Source organism: Patella vulgata, chromosome 1 (assembly GCF_932274485.2).
Source record: "Patella vulgata chromosome 1, xgPatVulg1.2, whole genome shotgun sequence".
Classification (NCBI taxonomy): domain Eukaryota; kingdom Metazoa; phylum Mollusca; class Gastropoda; family Patellidae; genus Patella; species Patella vulgata.
In genome coordinates, this window is record NC_065879.2 from 11,488,357 (window position 1) to 11,510,828 (window position 22,472).

A 22,472-nucleotide genomic window follows, 5' to 3' on the forward strand; every position below is an offset into this window, starting at 1 on the left:
TCAGGTAGAAACAGACCTCTCATTATTATACAGTACTCTAGTAATTTAGCTCTTACATAATGTATCTTTAAACAAAGAATCAGGTGGAATTATAAAGAATCAGGTAGAGCTCTCTTATTCCAGTACCTTGGTATTTATCTTCTACAGATTGGCTTGTGTTTTATTTCAAAGATATACAGTATGTAACTGTTGATGTTAATTAAACAGCTGATTAGACTTCAACGCACTACAGACATGTGTTATCGACATTTATTATTCAATTAATAGTTTCATGTGAGCAACTGGAAAATTGTTGATTCCTATCCAAAACTGAGATTTTTTTGTTTCAAAAAATGTCTTTTTTGACAGATGCGTTCCTAATAACAAAAATTTAAATGACATAACTAGTTCATCGATGTTATTATTTGTATGCAATACTGTAACGGAGATAGAGGCTAAATTGGGGTTGACTTCCACTAGACAAAAAATAGGGCATTTTGAGACTGACATAATTCTATTTTATTTCAATAAATCGTTTGCATATGGCCATAGGGGTCTTTTAGTAGTGGGAAGAAACCGATGGGGCCAGATAAAAACTTATGAGGTTGGACACACGATCCAACTCCTTGTCACATCCTATAATAGAGAGAGATAGAGAAATGGAGTTTATCTTCCACTTGACACAAACTAGATCATTTCGAGACTGACATACGGGTCGATTTTATTTCAATAATTCTTTTGCACGGTCCAACTCCTTGTTATGTACATCTCTTCTTTGAGATATAGTCCAAGATTTAACATACCCTGGCAATATATTTAGAGTTTTTCAATCGATTCTCTTTTCTCGCGTAAAGATTTGAGATAAACATGAGTTTGGTGTAATTCTCTAGGGAATAATGAATTCATTGATTTAAACAAAAGGTTAATAAAATGGGAGGAATGTGAAGTAAATCATGTACAGTTGATCAAAAAATCACAAGGAGAAATCAGGAAATCAGAGAGAGTTTAACTTAACTCCACTCCACACAAACTAGGTAATTGCAGGACTAACATAAGGTTCAATTTTATTTCAATAATTCACTTGCTCGTGGGGATCTTTAGCAGTGGGCGAAAACCGGAGAAATCATTGATATAAACAGATACTACATAAGCTTATATCAAGACCTAATTGGATTGACTTGTCACTAAATAAACACTATCAAGTTAAATACTGATTATGTTATAGGTATATAGTTTAAAGTAGCTAAGTCTCTAACTCAATATCATCCAAAATCTTCAACATTGAAAACACGAATTATTTGTCAATTTAAATCAACATTGATGCTGTGATCTTACCGGAAAAAGATGGGCTTCTGATATCAAATATTTAAGACAAAATAAACATTTTACCATAATGCGTTTCAGCCCCAGTTCTAGCAAGGGACTCGAGGAACGAGGCTAGACATATTGCACCAAACCAAACAGCGTATGTAGACTGGAATAGCCAGGCGCTAGAAATTTGCATTCGATTGAGACTGCTTGCTTATTTCGCGGAACATAACTGATTTGAAATTAGAGTAAAAACGGAAACCATTGAATGTATATCAGTTTATATACATTCATATTACAGTATTATATGAGTTCCGACCCACTTGTGTCAATTTCTAGGTTCCAAATGTTAGCGATTTAGCTCCTTTAATACTGTTTTTTTTCTATTGGTTGTGGGAGATACAGTGTTGGACTAGAGAGAGAAGTGGGGTCTGTTCATGGTACAATTTTATTTCAATACTTTGCTGGCACGTAGGGGTCTTTAGCAGTGGGAGGAAACCGGAGGACCTGGAATAAAACCCCCAGTGTTGGACCAGAAAGTTCCTTTAAATTTTTCAGCTTGGTTTCCCATTGTCAACAGTGCTAAAGGGAGGGCTTGGCAAGGAAAAGTATCTAGTAATTCGAATGGGATCAAAAAACAAGGTTCTGAGCACCGATTTCTCTCATAGCACACTGCATGGCATATCCATCATGTCTTCAGTAGTGGAAAAATAGGACATTAAACCACATCTCATTTCATTTTCATATGATTTAAAGGGGCTAAATCACTAACATTTGGGACCTAGAAATTGACAAAAGTGGGTCGCAACGCATACAATAATGTAATATGAATGTATTCAATGTTTTCCGTTTTTACTCCAATTTCAAATCAGTTATGTTCGGCGAAATAAGCCAGCAGTCTCAAGCGAGTGCAAATTTCTAGCGTCTGGTTATTCCAGTCTACATACGCCGTTTGATTTGGTGCAATGTGTCTAGCCTTGTCTCTCGAGTCTCTTGATACATCTGGGACTGAAGCGCATTATGGTACACGATTCGTGTACCAATGGTAAAATGTTTATTTTGTCTTAAATATTGGATATCAAAAGCCCATCTTTTTCCGGTAAGATCACAACATGAATATTGATTTAATTTGACAAATAATTCGTGTTTTCAATGTTGAAGATTTTGGATGATATTAAGTTAGAGACTTAGCTACTTTAATATATCATTAATTTATTGTTAGAATGAAAGATTATAGAAATGCTTTAATTACATGATACTGTTATAACAAGATATTGTATGTCCATATACTCTACTCTAAATATATAACCATGATATACATAATAAAGCCCAGGCATTTGTATTCGCAACAGCTTCATAATAAAAATATTGTTAAGAGAGATTTTAGAATCTATCCACCAATATTTTCTAACATTTACCAGTATGTATTATATGATGTCTTTCAGTAAATACAATACAACTCATGTGATTGGCAGACAAGTTCTGGGGCCTGTTTCACAAAATTTTAACTAAGACAAAATCCAAATTTTCGTAATTTGATTGGATAATATTAGATTGATTTTAGTGCTTATCCAATCAAAATTGAAGCATCTACTAAAATTTGGATGTTATCTTTAGTTAAGGTTTTGAGAAACAGGACCTTGGTGTCTAGAGTCGATCATATCATTTAAAGCATATATACACAAGACAGTATAACGAGCAGCGTTTCTGACTAGGATTCATTGATATCTTTATTTAATAAGGACAGGAGAATCCCAGACGAAACTTCAATTTTAGAGATTACTGAGCATTGCTCGATTAAGACTACATAATAATCCCAGTTGAAATGAGTGGCGTTTCCGACTAGGATTCATTGACATCCTTGCTCGATAAAGAATCCCTATTGCTCGGTAATAAACAATTCAATAGATTACTGAGTACTGCTCGATAAATATTAGAGAAGCCTAGTCAAAACATTGCTCAGTAGTAAACAGTAATTGTATTCCATCGAATCATGTCTGGTGTATTTCAAGTTCAATTACAAATCTGCCACTAAAGCAATTTAAAACAAACAGTTGTAGAAGTTGTAAGAATTTTGAAGGTTGTACAAATGCCTGCGGTTTATTGAAGCAATAAGCAATCATACACAAAAATCTAAAGATATCTGGCTCAATATATCACTAATCTCCATCTTATATTTCCATGATTTTATAAAATCGTTAAAATGCAAATGGCTTCCCTGTCTCACTAATGCAAATAAAAATAAATCATAAAGAGATCAGATAATACATGTAGTCTGTCGAGTGTTCACCAGAAATTGTGGATGAAAGACAGCCGGCAGGATCACATTTCAACGTGCAACATGAGAAAACCCCTATAACATAAGTAACTCGGAGTAATGATTTTTGGGCAAGGTACAATCAATTTCCAAGTAATGATTTTTTTAACAAAGTATGGTGAATTTCCAGGTAATATTAACAAGAAATGTGAATCGGGGTGATGACTTTTGGGCAAGGTACAGAGTATTTCTAAGTAGGATTTAAAACAAAAGTGTCTCAGAGTCAGAGTAATGATTTTTGAGCAATGTACAGCAGTTTTCCAGGTACGATCAAAAGCAAAAGTGTCTGAAAGAGTAATGATTTTTGATTAAAAGTGTCAGAGCAACATACAGTAGAGATTTCCAGTGTGTCAGAGTAATGATTTTTTTTAGCAAGGTACAGTAGATTTCTAGGTACGATCAAACGCAAACTGTCTCAGAGTAATGATTTTTTTTTAGCAAGGTACCGCAGATTTCCAGGTATGATTAAAAGTGTCTCAGGGCAATGATTTTTTTTTAGCAAAGTACAGTTGATTTCCAGGTACGATCAAAAGCAAAAGTGTCTAAGAGAAATGATTTTTGATTAAAAGTGTATCAGAGTAATGATTTTTTTTTAGCAAAGTACAGTGGATTTCCAGGTACGTTCAAAGCAAAATTGTCTCAGAGAAATGATTTTTTAGCAACGTATGTCAGATTTCCAGGTATGATTAAAAGTGTCTGAGAATAATGATTACTGAGCAAGGTACGGTAGATTTCCAGGTATGATTTTTAAAAAACAAAAGACAAACACATAATACTCACACTTCTACTCTTTCCACTTTAACACCCCACGGATCGGTCGCTTCATCAAGGGACGACTAAAGGGAATATAAATAGCAAAACATAAAAAAACTACGGAAGCATGATAAATACATGCTTGAATATATCCAATGGGTTAAGTCAACAGAATATGGCATGGATATAATGATTAAAAAAAAAATACTCCCCAAAAGTTCATAATGTAATGTTTCAAAATTGTTAATGTTGGAGTAAAAGACGGGTATTTCACAAGAATTATTGTGAAATTCTTCAAATAGAAAATTGTTTCTCTTCTGGTAGTAGTCACATTAAATGCAATGTAACTATTCATAAATTCTAAGTCAGTATTCGAAATATTCAATTACGAGATCAATTTTTGGATTCTTTTTGAATTTTGAGATTTCTAGAAATCTACATATTTTCCTTATGTTTCAAAATTGTTAATGTTGGACTAAAAGACGGGTATTTCACAAGTACTGAAAAAATGTGAAATTCTTCAAACAGAAAATTGTTTCTCTTCTGGTAGTAGTCACATTAAATGCAATGTAACTATTCATAAATTCTAAGTCAGTATTCGAAATATTCAATTACGAGATCAATTTTTGGATTCTTTTTAAATTTTGAGATTTCTAGAAATCTACATATTTTCCTTATGTTTCAAAATTGTTAATGTTGGACTAAAAGACGGGTATTTCACAAGAATTATTGTGAAATTCTTCAAATAGAAAATTGTTTCTCTTCTGGTAGTAGTCACATTAAATGCAATGTAACTATTCATAAATTCTAAGTCAGTATTCGAAATATTCAATTACGAGATCAATTTTTGGATTCTTTTTGAATTTTGAGATTTCTAGAAATCTACATATTTTCCTTATGTTTCAAAATTGTTAATGTTGGACTAAAAGACGGGTATTTCACAAGTACTGAAAAAATGTGAAATTCTTCAAACAGAAAATTGTTTCTCTTCTGGTAGTAGTCACATTAAATGCAATGTAACTATTCATAAATTCTAAGTCAGTATTCGAAATATTCAATTACGAGATCAATTTTTGGATTCTTTTTAAATTTTGAGATTTCTAGAAATCTACATATTTTCCTTATGTTTCAAAATTGTTAATGTTGGACTAAAAGACGGGTATTTCACAAGTACTGAAAAAAATGTGAAATTCTTCAAACAGAAAATTGTTTCTCTTCTTGTAGTAGTCACATTAAATGCTATGTAACTATTCATAAATTCTAAGTCAGTATTCGAAATATTCAATTACGAGATCAATTTTTGGATTCTTTTTGAATTTTGAGATTTCTAGAAATCTACACATTTTCCTTATGTTTAATTTTCCTTATAACAAGTTGATTTCAATCAATCAATATAATAAATATTTCCTGTTGGAGAAAAAAATCGATTAATTAGTTTTAACTGACCCAAAATACATGTAACAAGAATTTGTAAAATAATTTTGTATTAAAAAAAAAATGCACAATTTACACGCTCTATCAAACACCTTGTCTATGTAATGTGATGTAATGTCAAATAATATTTCAGTTTATAAGGTAACTATAGAACATGAAATTTTAGGGAGTTGATGACGACACTCAACACAATGCAAAACTACCACGTCCACATGTTCACTAAAACACAATGAAATGGCAGCAAAATTAGTTTACATGTATGCTATATGCGGGACTTATTGGTTGCTAGGTGATGATGTTCATGTAAAAGAAAGATGGCTGAAACATAACATGCACAAACTGGGGAGTTATCATACTCAAAATGAGGCTGTGACGTGACATGCTTCATCCTTTACTTACATCTCGACCCGTTCAACACGAATTCCCCAAGGATCAGTACAAACGTCTAGACAGGACTGTAAAAAGTAGGGATTTCATAACTAATGTTAAGGTGCTCAGATCATCAGAAAACAAATGATCGACTACAGAAACTAATTATAAGGTTTGAAGGGGTAAGTAAACTAAGATATTTGAGAACATGGGTCTAAAACAATGTGATAAGTTATCGTGCAGTTATTTCTTCTGGAACAGTGGTTCCTAAAGCCGAAGGTATTTTGCTTTCTGTTTAAAGAGAGAGAGAGAGAGAGAGAGAGAGAGAGAGAGAGAGAGAGATGGGGTTTAATGTCCACTCAACACAAACTAGATCATTTTGGGACTAACATATGACTCATTGTATTTCAATAACATATGGTTCAATAGTATTTTAACAATTTGTTAGAGCATAGAGGTCTTTTGCAGTGGGAGGAAACCAGAGAGGACACAGAAAATACACCTACAAGTGGGGAATCAAAGCCACACCACTTGACTCAATGACAGACCTTATGATCCAACACACATGCATTAACCAATCGGCCACCCAAACCCCCACTTTCTGTATAAATGATTATTGATCAAATATATTCTCGAAGGGAGTGCGAGAGAGAGAGAGAAATGGGGTTTAACGTCCACTTGACACAAACTAGGTGATTTCGGGACTAATATATGGTTTAATATTATTTCAGTAATTCTCTTGCACGTAGGGGTCTTTAGCAGTGGGAGGACACTGGAGGACCCGGGGAAAACCCACGGGGTTGGACAGGCGACCCTACTCCTTGTCACGTACAACCGGGGATTTGAAACCATGCCAGTTGACTCAATGACAGGCCTTATGATACAGCGCGCACGTGCTAACCATTCAGCCATCCAACCCCCCTCGAAGGCATTGCAATCCCCACCTTTTTTTGTTAACAATCTATAATTTGGGGGTGAGGGGGTGGGATGGATTTTGACAACCCTGGAGTGATAGCTCATGAATGTCTTTGAACCACTGTTCCAGAACATTTAACAAATTTTTGTTGTGCACACATTTGGGATTTGCATTAATTGAAATAAACATGTAACATCATCAACAGTTATTTCTCTTTTTAGACATTGTTTACTGAACTTTCAAATTTATTTACCTAAGATGTGTGCACAGCTCTTAGCATGACATCACACACTATTGAAATATTACAAGATCGATCATAGTTTCATGTTTCGTATCTGTTTGAAAACACTGAGAACACTTGATACCACTTATCATTTGAGGAGTTTACATAATATTAACACAAGGACCCCACCTCCATGCCAGAATAATATTCATATCATCGGTGAAGTGTCAAAAGGGTGTATCTCGGGAAATTAGTCAAATACACTTTTTTGCATTTTTAAAATCTCCCTATTAATATGCACCATTCTGTTTAAGCTGTTTATCTCTATGCCAATTAGAACAGTTCTGGGTATCATGTGTCCAAATGTTGTATCTTGATTTGTGGAAATTTTAAAATGCCAAAGGTTCTATTTCTTTATCTTTAGAAATTCTTAGATGTACACCCTTACTAGTCTTATTATTCATTATTTACCTTCACGAAGTCCTAATATTACGAAATCTAAAATAGCCCTTAAAGTATTTACGACTTTAGCTGATTAATGGAGCGTAACACACTAGCTTTAATGTTCATGAATAGACATCTAGAAATTTCTGTGTAAACGTGAAGGATTTTTGAAACCTGAGATCAAATGTGCTCAGTAAAAAAGAGTACTGTCCTAAAAATTCTCCAACTATATCAAAATTACTTATCTAAATTCTAAGAATAGCTGCTGACAATATTAACCAAACCAAGATTATAACAGTCCACAATATAAACCAACTCCATGTTTCAGAATGGCTGCTCACAGCCTGCTCACAGCCCCTGGTTTTAAGAATGGCTGCACCTAATTTCAACTAGCCTCTGATTTTAAGAATGGCTGCTCTCTCAATTTCAACTAGCCTCTGATTTTAAGAATAGCTGCTCTCAATTTCAACTAGCCTCTGATTTTAAGTCTAAATGGGCTTTGGTGTTACATTAACAACTAATGTAAAATAATCACTGATCAGTAATAATGCGTAAAAACAAAATTTAACTATGACACTCACCTGCATATTATGACTGATAGATTCTCTTTCCGAGAGAATTTCTGCCAAGTTTTTGGTACCAAGAACATTTCGGAGAGTGGTAGCTGCCAGTAATCTTGTTGATCTGTTGGCATCCTCTACGTTTGTAATGGACATGGTGGCATTCTGGACACGATAATAAACCACAGCATCAACAGCTACTGTTACTGAATCTCTTGTCAATACCTGGAAAGAAAAAAACCCAACAACTTAAAATATGTCATTATATTTTGGAAAAAAACACGTAGGCATGCATATACCAGAGCATTAGGTCCTAGGTCCAAGCTACATGTACATGACCAGCTACCTAAGATTGAGACATGTCCCAGTAGGCCAAAACTACATGTGACAGCTCTAGTTAATTGACAGACATGTCACAGTAGGTCCTAGCTATGAGTATGAGACAGCTCTGGTTAATCAATACACAAGTCACAGTGGGAACTAGCTATGTGACACGCCCCATTAAGCCCAAACTACATGTGACAGACAAGTCACAGTAGGTCCTAGCTATGAGACAGCTCTGGTAATCAATACACAGGTAACAGTAGATCATAGCTATGTGACAGCTCTGGTTAATTGATAGATATGACCAGTAGACATCAACTGATTGACCAACTCTGGTTAATTAAGACACAATCCACAGCAGACATTAATATGTGACTAGTTCTGGCTAAATGAGACCCAGTTTGCCTCATTTAACATCCACTCGACACAAACTAGGTCATTTCGGGACTAACATATGGCTCAATTTTATTTCAATAATTCGCTTGCGCATAGGGGTCTTGAGCAGTGGTAGGGAAACCGGAGGACTAGGAGAAAACCCACGAGGTTTGATAGGCAACCCTATTCCTTGTCACGTACAACCAGGGTATCGAACCACGCCAGTTGACTCAATGACAGGCTTTATGATACAACGCCCACATGCTAACCATTCGGCCATCCAACCCCCGTAAACACAACTTAATGGACATAAATGCTTGCACCTTACACTCCTAGAGCAATATTTACTTTATGTTATGGGAGGTATTGAACTTAATTGTATATCAGTTTTTCCTAATATATCTACATTCACAACTGCCCTGAATTAATATAAGTCAAGAAAACAAATCATTTCTTATTGGCTGACTGCCATAAAAGAAAATTATTCAAATATTTTTAGCTCGAGATAATAAAAATCCATGCACTTCAATATAAGAAACAAGATTCCTAATACATTCCTTTCGATTAAAAGTGATAATACTGATGATATCCACTATATTCATAGGATTCTCTTGATTTTATCAATAAATTCCATATGGTCTGACAGTTCTCAACTTGTGCCAAATCCTACAGTTCTTGTTTCGGTCACATCTGACTGACTGGGAGCCAATTTGACTGGTTGGAGAATTACATGTCAGTCACTTTATATCCAGTAAAATTCAAAAACTGATTTATAAATTGTGATTTCTAAAATGTTATCGGTTTGTTATTATTTTCTGGTTAATCCGAGATAGAAAAATACGCAAGAAAATGATTAAAATAATATGTCTAGACTGTTTAATGCCAAAATCGGTTTTATTTGAGACATTTCTTAAACTTAAAGGTATGTTCATCCAGATAGTTTATAGCTTGTAGGTTTCATAGCTGCACTACTGACATTGTAAGAAAATCACCTCTTCCACTTACTCATAGCCATAGCCTATTATTGTACATTGTTTCAATGGCATTTAGAAATTGAACTGGAGTATATATATACAGGTCACAATTCTATGGAATACAATTACTGCTTATTACTGAGCGACGTTTCGACTAGGCTTCTCAATATACATGTACACATCAATACTTAGTTAATGCTGTCCAACCAAGGATACCCATACCCACGAGGTTGGACAGGCGACCCTACTCCTTGTCACGTACAACCAGGGAATCGAAACCACACCAGTTAACTCAATGACAGACCTTATGATACAACTCGAAGGCGCTAACCATTTGGCCATCCCCCCCACCCATTACTGAAGGTAATGGACCAGTTTAGACTAGAATGTTAAAAACAACCTTAAGAACACATTACTGCTAATAATTATTTGTCAATTTCATCATTGACTACTGCACATACAAAAAAAAGTAGCACCATTAAATTCCTTATAAAAGAATGGTTATCATGAATGTATTTTAATATTTATAAACGAAATGAAGTGGTTTAATGTCCTACTGTTATGCTCTGATTGGACTAATGAAGATGGGCATACATGTATGCCATACAGTGTGCTATAACTAGTATAAGGTAAATGGTTCCCCAAAAACCTTCTAAAAAGATAACTAAATATCTTTAAAACGCGGAGATACCGCCTTTCAATATTTATTTTAATTTTAATAGTTTCATAACATGTAACTGGCATTGTATCAAGGTTTTAACATACTGATAAATAGATAATTAGCTAGAAATTTATTAGCTAGGTTTTTAATTAGTTTTTAAATTAAACATCATGTCAGTTGGCTAATTGACTGAAGTGAAAGAGATTAGTAACACAATTTCTTGTATGTCATCGATATGGATTTAAATACAAGCCAAAGCTTTTATCAGATTTGTGTAATTTATACATTACAAAATGAGTAATAAATATGGCCTGCGTAAAGATAGGTTGCCAGGCAATGAAACATTCGCTCACAGCAGCTAAATCTTCCCGGCATTCAACAAGAGTTGTCGCATATTTTTACTTTTTCAGTAATGAAACATTCATAATACACTAAAATCTGATTAAGAGTTACAACACATGAAGTAATTATCAGAAAATCATTAGAATTTGTTTGGCTTTTATAAAGTTCTGCCCCATGCTAACGTTTAGTATATAAAATATTTAATATCATGGATTTAGCTGTTCAAGTTATCAAAATTCATTGAAAATCAACATACTTGTTCGTCTCAACACTTTAAACTATGCGTATCAATCTAAAGTCAATTGGATGATAACTTTAGCCCCTAGAGCGTCACAAGTTTTTTCAAAGTGATCAAGGGCCATAACTTTGGCAGTAATTATCAGAAATTGTTGAAAATCAATAGGCTTCTTCGTTGCATGACCTCAAACACTGCGTACAAATTTAAAGTCAATCGGATATTAACTTTAGCCTCTAGAGCGTCCACAAGCAGATAGGGGCGCTGACAATATACGACCACATTTTCAATGTGGCCGTATAAAAATAAATAAATAAAACATGGGTTCAGTGAACAGTCGCACATTTGGCATTCTATGCAAACAATATCAACAAGCCAATAACACCTATCAATGTACCTCTTTTAAATCTGAATGAATCCAATAGGGGAGATTATCTACTGGTAATATATTGTTAAAGGGCCAAACTCTATTAATTTTGTGTTAAAAACCATTGAAATCCTCTACCTTAGGGCCAAGCAACTAACTCATTATAAGTGATACGTTTTCAATCAACTGAAACCTGTCAGTCTTCATCTGGAAATGGAGATTGATGTTCCAAGCTGAATTATACAGTGTCTGGATAAAACCAGACTTTTATTTTATAAAATTGACATGTAGGTGTAATTTACCTTTCGTTATCAAATACAGCACGTGGGTCATGCACTGTAAAGAAACGGCAACAGATTATCAGGTCACCCAACAAAAAAATTGACCCGGGTTACGTGTCCGGATAAGCAGTTTTGACGTTCATGTCCAAATGACTCAATATTTTGAGCTGAAATTTTGAGACAAGATAAATACACCATTCCTCTGTATTTTGGCACTTAAAGTTCATAAGTACACAGACTTTTATTTCCGAGACTCTGTTAAAATTTGGGATGGTCCCTTCAAGTGAGGAGTGCAGGTACATTATAGCATAGAGTACTCCATGAAAAATTAGATAAACTTATTATAAGAAAAAAGCATGACGGCAACTGGCAACTTCAAAGCAGAATCACAATGTTTGCTTCTTGATTATATAATATGGCTGGTTTTACCGGTATAAATATATAATAATTTACCTCTTGGGGTGGTACATCAAAAGAAACCGTTCTTAAATCAACCTTCGTATAAGAGTCTATACATGGTATAACAAAAAACAGACCTGAAAAAAAAAATCATAAAACATGAAACATTTATTTTAAAACTTGATATACTGGTAATATGGAGATAGCTTTTACACATGTATTATATAAAGACAATAATAGCAGGATTTGGCTATGAAAGAATTGTAAAAGTTTAATTAGTGTCGGCATCCAAATAGATGATAATTAACATCTCATGAATGATGTAATGATTAACTAATTAAGAACACAGTAATTATTTTGTGATAGGTCAGTGGTTTACATCTCTTTCAGACTGGTGGTGGAGGATCCAAGTAAAATTAATTCTACCACCCTCCCCACACAAATAAGAGGTATATGATAATTGCCATATTGTGATAAATCAGTACATTAGTGCCTCCCAAATAGTGTAAAATGAATGTTTGGGATGATTTTCTGAAAAACTATCCCAACACATTTTGGTTTTCCCCTTGTCAGTGATGCAGGACGGAGGGTCTGACAAGGACAGTTGTCTAGTTGTTCGGATGGGACGAAAAACTAAGGTCCCGTGTAAACATTGGCGCACACATAAAAAAATAACTTGACAGTAGGCCATAGTGCCGCTGTCTGGGCAAAATTTCCCTCCTAGCACACTGTATGACGTATGCCTGTTTTCATTAGCCCAGTTCGAAGCAGAACAGCAGGACGTTAAACCCCATTTCATTTAATTTCATTTCCCAATATATTCAACTATAGTACGGTCTATAAGATAAACACCACCAGCGTTCAATTATTCAACAAAATATAAGAACAGATAACACACTCTGTGAAAGTGAACAACAAGCCCTATGATTATGAATGAAAAATTGTCCAATGCCAGCACTGTTCCCAATGGAGATATGGTGAGAGTGAAATCAAGTGAAATCAGGAGCCCAAGTTTAAAATTCCTCATTTATTGTTTTGTCTGAAATTGGACAGATGTAAAATATGGTACTGTACCTGGTCCTCTAGCACCTCCTGCTAATAACCGACCCAATCTGAACATAACAGCTCTTTCATATTCTTGTACAACCTGTAAATAAAAATATAATAAGTTAATAAACGTCTTACTTCAACCAGGCTAATTAGACCTGGAAATATTGTACCTGACAATACAACAGGTGAGAGAGAGTGAGAAATGGGGTTTAACATCCACTTGACACAAACTAGGTCATTTTGGGACAAACACATGGTTCAATCTTATTTCAATAATTTCCTTGCGCGTAGGGGTCTTTAGCAGTGGGAGGAAACCGGAGGACCAGGAGAAAACCCACGAGGTTGGACAGGCAACCCTCCTTGTCACGTTGACTCAATGACAGATCTTATGATACAGCATATACATGCTAACCATTCGGCATTCCAACCCCACACAACAGGCACTACTATTACTAATCTTAGTACCTAACATTTTTGCTGTACCTGTTAGTACCTGACATTTTGAATTATGTGACAAACCTACACATAAAAGATTGATAATAAGACACTATACTGGACATGATAGATCACACAGTATGGTACAAGTCAAATGTTGTTTGGACAGTTGTGCTATGTAAAACTCTCAATTTTGGATATTTAATTTTAATGCATTGTCAATGATTTTCACAGACCACAGTTTTTCGTCTCATTAGAACAACTATAATGCATTTCTTGTCAGGACTTCTGTCCTGCACCACAGACAATTGGAACTCAGGCTAAAAAAATCCTAAGGACGTTTTTCATTCAAAATGGCACTGCGAGGTTGATCACTTTAACATTATTTGATAATAATGAGCTGTTATGTTTTTTAGTTTGTGATCTCAAGAATGAGGTCTTTTTCAAAATTTAAAGATTTATACATACAAGAGCTAAATCTTATGCAAGAGCTAAATCTGTCTATTGCAGGTCTTTCTTTAGGCCTGAAATGTTATCTAAATTATTAATTAGACATTAATTAACTTATCCAGACCATAATCAACTCTAGATGGCATCGCTAGCCTGCGACCATTAGTGAATTATGAGCCGATTTACTGCATAACTTTCCTTCACGATTTAACGATTAAATGGATAATCGAGACTATGCTGTTTATCATACTGACTTTAGTAATGATGATCGAGCCTAGGCGAAATTTCAATCGCTTAGTTCTCGGTTCATAGTGGATCAAATTGCCTTTACAGTATTTAGTTTTTAACTATTATAATGAGAACTGCCAGCTCTTTATCTAATCTCCCATAATGTATCTTTAAGTATTTTCAACTAAAAGCTTTTGAGACAAGCAACCATTTACTTTTTGTTTTGAAATTAGTTTTTATCAGGGTTCTTAATCCATTTTGGAGCAAACTGGTCAGAAGCCAGTATTCGGTTGATAGAAATTATCGAATATAAATAGCCGGTAAGCTTCTATTCCCTTAAATATAACCAAGAATTTAACAAAAATAGTTTTTGATAATAATTTGTTATGTAACATATCGTATTCTGAATTGACAAATATCTATTATTATAATTACCACAAAAAATTCTTCCCACCTCAAAATATTGAAATCGGAATCAAAATTAAATCTATTGGGCCTAAGTTGTAAGGTTCAACATATGACATGAACTTTTATTATTTATTGACTTCTACTTCAGGTTCTTCGATCCTTGCATTGGGCGAGAAAGTTCATCCAGATTTTCCGGCGTGGTTTTCCCTTGATGCAGGACGGAGGGCCTGACAAGGATAGCTGTCTAGTCGTTCAGATGGTACGAAAAACCGAAGTTCCGTGTACACAATGGCGTGCACGTAAAAGATCCCTTGACAGTTGGAATTTGATATAAGAGTAGGCCATGGTGCCGCTGTCCGGGCAAATTTTCCCCTCATAGCAAACTGTAAGGCGTATGCCCATCTTCAATAGCCCAGTTTGAAGCAGAACAGTAGGACGATAAACACCATTTCATTTAATTTCTATCGTAGAACACAGAACACACACATACACAGATCAATTTATAAAATTTTATCTATATAAACAATATTGATCTGGAATGGCCGTTCCATGTGTTTAAGTTTTTAAGTTTGTTTAGATCCCATGTTACAGAATTACTGTCTGATGGTTCATCTACGATCATAAAAAATGAAAATGTAATCTATAGGCAGACAGAACGGAGGATACTTAGTGAAGTTTGGCACCAGACCAATATACAAGGCTCAACACAGGTGAAGAAAATAAAAACAAAATCTGAAAGAACCTCCTGTTTCTTGAATGCGTTTTTTTATTTTTAAAACATCCTTCACTAAGTTTATTTATAGTCTCAACATATATACAAAGGGGGATATATAATAAAGAAATATTTCAAGAACAGCCAGGTTAACAGTACAAAAATATACAAGCCAACAGGGAGGCTGATGTTCCCCACTAAAATTTGAAAATAAATAGGTGAGTGACACATACTAATTAATTGCACATTTATCTTTTTCAGAAGTATCGAGCAATCAAACTAATTATCTATACTTAGTCTAAGCATAAAATGTTCATTATCGATCTTAGTCAAGGTATTGATGTGACGAAACTATACACAAAGTTTCATTACTCTTACTTAATTAGACCCAAAGTTATCGTGTCCCAAAGCATCTACCAAACATATTACTTATCTCTGCTTACCTTAAGCAGAAAATGTTCATCTTCGAACTCCATCAAGGCATTCACCTAATGAACTCTTACACCCAGATTGAACATTCTACCTCAATTAGAAGGACATAATAAATTGGTTCCGAAGTCTCGACCAATCAAATTGCTTATTGCCCTGCTTACCATGACCTGAAAATGCTCATTATCAAACTTAGTCAAGATATTGATGTAATGAAACATCACTCTCACTTACTTAAAACTAACGTTATCGTGTCCCAAAGCATCAACCAATCAAATTACTTATAACTGCTTACCCTAAGCAGAAAGTGCTCATCTTCGAAATTATCAAGGCATTCACATAATATTGTAATAATCACCTACACCAAGTTTGAACACTCTAGCTCAATAAGAAGGAGAGTTATTGTGTCCCAAAAAGTGTAATGAACAAACAGACAGACCCATTTCAATAGTCTCCTGTTTTTTTCAAAAGGAGGTGTACAATATACCAGTTGGTATGGATGCACTCTTCACAGTGACCTACCACTTACCCCTGGATCTAACTGAGATTTTAAAACACTAACTCCTTTGAATTTTGATCGCCTTAAACTATCTCAATTCTAAATTTAACCATAACCTATTCGAGATTAACACTAGCTCCTTTGAATTTTGAGCACCATTATAAACTATCTCAATTCTAACTTTAACCTACTTAGCTCCTTTGAAGTTTGATATCTATAATTATGTAACCTATCAATTCTAACCCTAACCCTAGGATCTAACCTATTTCTGAGATTAATACAGGCACTTATACACTATGTCAATTCTAATACTAAAATTACTAACTCAAAGATCTAACCGGTGTCTGACAGTAACACTAACCATTCTGAGTTCCACAACCTGTCCTTTATTCTATAACAACATTAACCAATATATATGTCTAATGCTACATGTAAGTCTATCCTTTACTCATTTCTAACAACACAAAATCTATCTTCATTATAATACTAAGTCTAACCTTAATCCATATCTAACAACACTGCAGGCCATATCAAAATTAACCATATCTAACACAGTATCAATAACCAAATTCTAACATTACACTCATCTAATTCTATCATAACCTACTGGTCATTCTAACATTCACCAAAATCTATCACACTATATGTGATCCGCTCCCACAAAACCAGGCGCTTGTCACACAACTTCATTTTGTACGAGGGGCACAAAAGCATAAACTGTATGCCTTCTTGTTGGTGTGAATGCGCCGAACTCAACTCCAGATGATATGACAAATTTAAAAAGAATTCCATTTTTGGAAAGCGTAGGCTGGGGACTATTCATATATATGCTGCCAGTTCTATTTTTATAAAAATGACCAAGAGCCTGGTTTTGTTGGAACAGCTCACATATATCAATAAACAAACCCTTAACCTCTTTTTCGAAGAGAGAGAGAGAGAAATGGGGTTTAACGTCCACTCGACACAAACTAGGTAATTTCGGGAATAACATATGGTTTAATTTTATTTCAATAATTCGATTGCGCGTAGGGGTCTTTAGCAGTGGGAGGATACCAGAGGACCCGGAGAAAACCCACGAGGTTGGACAGGCGACCCTACTCCTTGCCACGTACAACTGTGGATTCAAAACCATGCCAGTCGACTCAATGACAGACTTTATGATACAGCGCGCGCACGCTAACCATTCAGCCATCCAACCACCCCAACCTACTTCGATAAGTAACCCTCTTCAGTAATTAGCAGAGAAATAAACCACCCCATTTCATTACATTTCTTTCATGACTGTCCATATTGTTAGATAAACTTGCATCATCATCCACTTTCAAAAAAATTTGTTTCAAAGTTAAGAATGAGGTGACTGTGCTTTTTTTTGCATAAAAAACAGACAGAATTCCATGCACTGGAGAACAGTCCAGAGTAAAAAAAGGACAATCTCAAAATCTGGTCTCAGACATTTAATTGATTCAAGAAGATTTCACTGAGTGGAATGTCAGATTGGAGTGATTTGATTTCCTCACTCTAAACGAGATTTAATCAAGATTTTTAGCTTTTGTATAACATTAACTGACACACTGTAGATTATACTTGATTTATTTCAATGTTCCTTTTAATTCCACAATAAACCCAAATAAATCAAGTTTACAACAAACTTCTTTCAAAATCTGAACTCGTTTATCTTCATTCAGACATTTGCGATTCAGCATGTAGACGGGATATACATGTTATGGCACTTGCTTGTAGATAGAACACGTATATGATGTAATAGCACTTGGATATAAACAAGACTTATTATGTAGTTATACCTGCTTATCGACCAATATACATCTATGGACAGAACACACATGTAATGATATTTGCCAATGGACAGGGCACACATGTATTGCCTATGGACAGAACACACATGTAATGATATTTGCCAATGGATAGGAATAACATGTAATTGTACTTGCCAATGAACAGGACATATATGAAGCATAATGAGGGTACTTGTTTATAGACAGGACACACATGTAATGGTACTTGCCAATGAATAGGACACACATGTAATGGATCTTGCACATTGACAGGATAAACATGTAACGGAAGCTTCATATCATCCATGGAATGGGACTATCGTCTCTTTAACATAATACCATGGTCATTTGAGACTAATGGTTATTTTCGTTTCAATTGCCACCTATCCATTATTACTGCTATACTTACTGACATAACTCATATATATCTTATTCTGTATCTAAATAATAAAGTATATATATTTCACAAAGAAATATTTAATACCCAAGTATTGAGACAGAAATATGTCTTTCCTTTATTTGACAGTTTCCATTAGATCACTACTGGATAATATTGATCAGTTAGCGTCCAGTTTACACAGCTTGAGAGAAAATACCCAATGGTCGATGTACTGTAAAACTCAATATACACTCATATCTGTTACTTAAAGCCACTGAGCAATAATTATTTACATTTTTTAAATTTTTTACGGTTTAATCTAAATTGATTATTTAACATTGAATTCAAGAGAAATAATCCAAAAATAACATTATAAAGCAAGAGAGAGAGAGAGAGAGAGAGAGGGAGAGAGAGAGGGGTCTTTAGCCTTGGGAGGACCCGGAGAAAACCCACGAAATTGGACATGCGACCCTAATCCTTGTCACATACAACCGGGGAATCAAAACCACACCAACTGACTCAATGACAGACCTTATGATAAGGTGCGCATATGCTAACCATTTGGCCATCCAACCACCCACACATTATAAAGCAGTCTGGGAGTCACGGTGGCGTAATAAGATGTTCGCTCGCTAATCTGGATGTAGTGTTTTGGTCGAGAAAGTTTATCTGGATGTTCTGGTGTGGTTTCCCTCTTGTCTTTGTTGTAGGACGGCAGGCCTGGAAAGGGACAATGTATAGTCTTTCAGATGCGACGAAAAACAGAACTCCTGTGTACAGATTGGCTTGCACATAAAAGAAACCTTAACAGTTGGAATTCAATATAAGAATAGGCCGTAGTGCCACTGTCCGAGCAAAAGAATCCAAAAATAATGTTAGACAATCTGCGAGCCATGGTGGCTCAGTAAGTAAGACATGAGCTTGCTAACCTACTCGATCGGATTGTATGAAAAACCGAGGTCCTGTGTACAGCTACTGCTTATTAATATAACTGGGTGATATCAATGCTTGACAATGACTAGAGAAGCCTAGTCAAATCTTCGCTCAGTAATAAGCAGTAATTGCATTCCATAGAATTGTGACCTGGTTATTCCAGTTCAATTACTAAATGCCAATTAAAGCATTGTTGTAAATAAATTCAGTGGTTATTATTCATAGAATTGTTACTTGTAATCTAGAAAGATCTGTAAATGGCATGTGAAAAGTAACAACCTATTAACACAGTGTCTGTAGTAGGTTTTACATAGTGATGACAGTAAATTGTCTTAATTTAACTATTAGTATTACATTCTATAGTGACAAGTTTGTCTATCTTAGTTCAACATGTTAACAAATTAACGAAACCAGTCTATATAACAAGTCGGGGATCATGTGGCTAAGTGGGTGAGACACTGGCTCGCTAGCCTGGAGGTCAGGTGTTCGATCCCTGCATTGGCCGAGAAAGTTCATTCAGATTTTCCGGCGTGGTTTCCCCTTGTCAGTGATGGAGGACGGAGGGCCTGACAAGGACAGCTGTCTAGTTGTTCGGATGGGACGAAAAACCGAGGTCCTGTGTACATGTTGGCGTGCACGTAAAAGATTCCTTCGCAGTTGGAATTCGATATAAGAGTAGGCCGTAGCGCCGCTGCCCTGGCAAAATTTCCCTCATAGCACACTGTATGGCAGATGCCCGTCTTCATTAGCCCAGTTTAGGAGCAGAATAAGTAGGACGTTAAACCCCATTGCATTTCATTTCTATATAACAAGTCAATAGCCAAACAGTTCTTAAATGGTAGGCCAATGTGGGAGCTCAGTGAACAAGGTGCTTGCTCATTAACCCAGAGGTTATTATTATTATTATTGTTCGATTTATATAGCGCTTCATTACACATGAGTGTATCTAAGTGCATTCACAACAAAACAGTTCATAAACATTTTTGAAATAAATATGTTTTTAAGTTAGTCTTAAAACTATGGATGGAGAGAGAGAGAGAAATGGGGTTTAGGTCATTTCGGGACAAACACATGGTTTAATTTTTTTATTTCAATAATTCGCTTGCGCGTAGGGGTCTTTAGCAGTGTGAGGAAACCGGAGGACCCGGAGAGAACCCACGAAGTTGGACAGGCGACCCTACTCCTTGTCACATACAACCGGGGAATCGAAACCCTGCCAGTTCACTCAATGACAGACCGTATGATACAGCGCGCACGTGCTAACCATTCGGCCATCGACCCCCCACCCCCCTCTGGATGGAAGAGGACTCTTGAAGAGTTTTTGGAAGATCATTCCACATTTTAGCTGCTCTGACGGAGAAAGCATATTCACCAGAATGTTTCCAGGTTCCGTTTCTAGTCCTGATAAAGCAATGAAATGAGGTTTAACATCCTACTGTTCTGCTCCGATTGGGCTAATGAAGACTAACCAGACTAACGTCGTAGTAATAAAGAAAAATTTCCATGATGTTTGATATTACAAACCTCCTGACCCAAGTGTATAGAGATTCATAAAAACTCCATTTGATACAGGTCTCTACTTAATAATGAAGAGAGAGAGAGAGAAATGGGGTTTAACGTCCACTCGACACAAACTAGGTCATTTCGGGACTAACATATGGTTTAATTTTATTTACATAATTCGCTTGCGCGTAGGGGTCTTTAGCAGTGGGAGGAAACCGGAGGACCCGGAGAAAACCCACGAGGTTGGACAGGCGACCCTACTCCTTGCCACGTACAACCGGGGATTCGAAACCACGCCAGTCGACTCAATGACAGACTTTACGATATAGCGCGCGCACGCTAACCATTCAGCCATCCAACCCCCCTTTAATAATGAAGACAGGCATATATGCCATGCAGTCAGTGTGCTATAGTCACAGGGAAATTTTCATCGGACAGCAGAATTTAATGAAATTTATGGGAAAATAAGATGGTTAAAGACATAACTTGAACATACATTATGCAAGAGTTAAATTTGTCTATTGCAGGTCTTTCTTTAGGCCTGAAATGTTACCTAAATTATTAATTAGACATTAATTAACCTATCCAGACCATAATCAACTCTAGATGGTTATGCTAGCCTGCAATCTTTAGTGGATTATGAGCCGATTTACTGCATAACTTTCCTTCACAATTTAGTAATGATGATCGAGGCTAGGCGGAAAATTCAACCGCTTAATTCTCGGTTCATAGTGGATCAATTTGACTGAAATTTTCAGCAAATTGCCTTTACATTATCTATTTTTTAACTATTATAGTGAGAACTTCCAGCTCTTTATCTTATCTCCCATAATGTATCTTTAACTTGGGTCAATGCCCAGATTCTAGAAGTGACATTTTAAAAATGCTAATCTAATAATAATTTACAAGAAATACTTCAATCTATCCATCATTTCCGTGGATATCATCATTGTATCCAATTCAGATAATATTAATTGGGGTCATTTTTCTCGGTTTTTATTTCAGATGAACAAAATTGAAAAGGATGGTAATTATGCCATCTATCTTGTCTTATATAAAAGAAAGTTTTAATTTCCTTGCCAGTCGTAATATTAAAGATTAAATTTCTGCTTTTGATAAAGTTCTTTCTTTCCATAACTTACTGATTAATTATATCATTTCATTAATGTCAAGACTAAATCTGGTTACGACCTGATTGATTTTCTCATCATTAAAAAAGAATCCAGATTGAAATAATACTGTCTACCTGATTAGACTTTTTTTGACCGGTTATAATTAGAGACATTTTGGATGAATTCCATGCCACTTTTTTACAGAAATGATAATTTGATTTCCTTGCTTTTGAAACTTTAAAGGAACAAAATTCCAGACTAGAAAGGCAAAGAAAACCTT

At 35.3% G+C, this 22,472-nt stretch overlaps 1 protein-coding gene across 4 annotated transcripts in view; it reads right to left on the minus strand.

The window, feature by feature from the left end:
- LOC126808656 (mechanosensory protein 2) overlaps window positions 1-22,472 on the minus strand; it is an 80,920-nt gene that overhangs the window by 9,247 nt on the left and 49,201 nt on the right. For 3 of the 4 annotated variants that reach the window (XM_050533574.2, XM_050533572.2, XM_050533570.2), the window contains 4 exons: window positions 13,336-13,408; window positions 12,316-12,398; window positions 8,325-8,528; window positions 4,385-4,440 (listed from right to left, as the gene is read on the minus strand). In XM_050533574.2, coding sequence (XP_050389531.2) covers window positions 4,385-4,440; window positions 8,325-8,528; window positions 12,316-12,398; window positions 13,336-13,408 — 416 coding nt within the window. Of the gene's footprint in view, window positions 1-4,384; window positions 4,441-6,190; window positions 6,247-8,324; window positions 8,529-12,315; window positions 12,399-13,335; window positions 13,409-22,472 lie in introns of all 4 variants that reach the window. The other variant, XM_050533571.2, reaches the window with a different exon arrangement.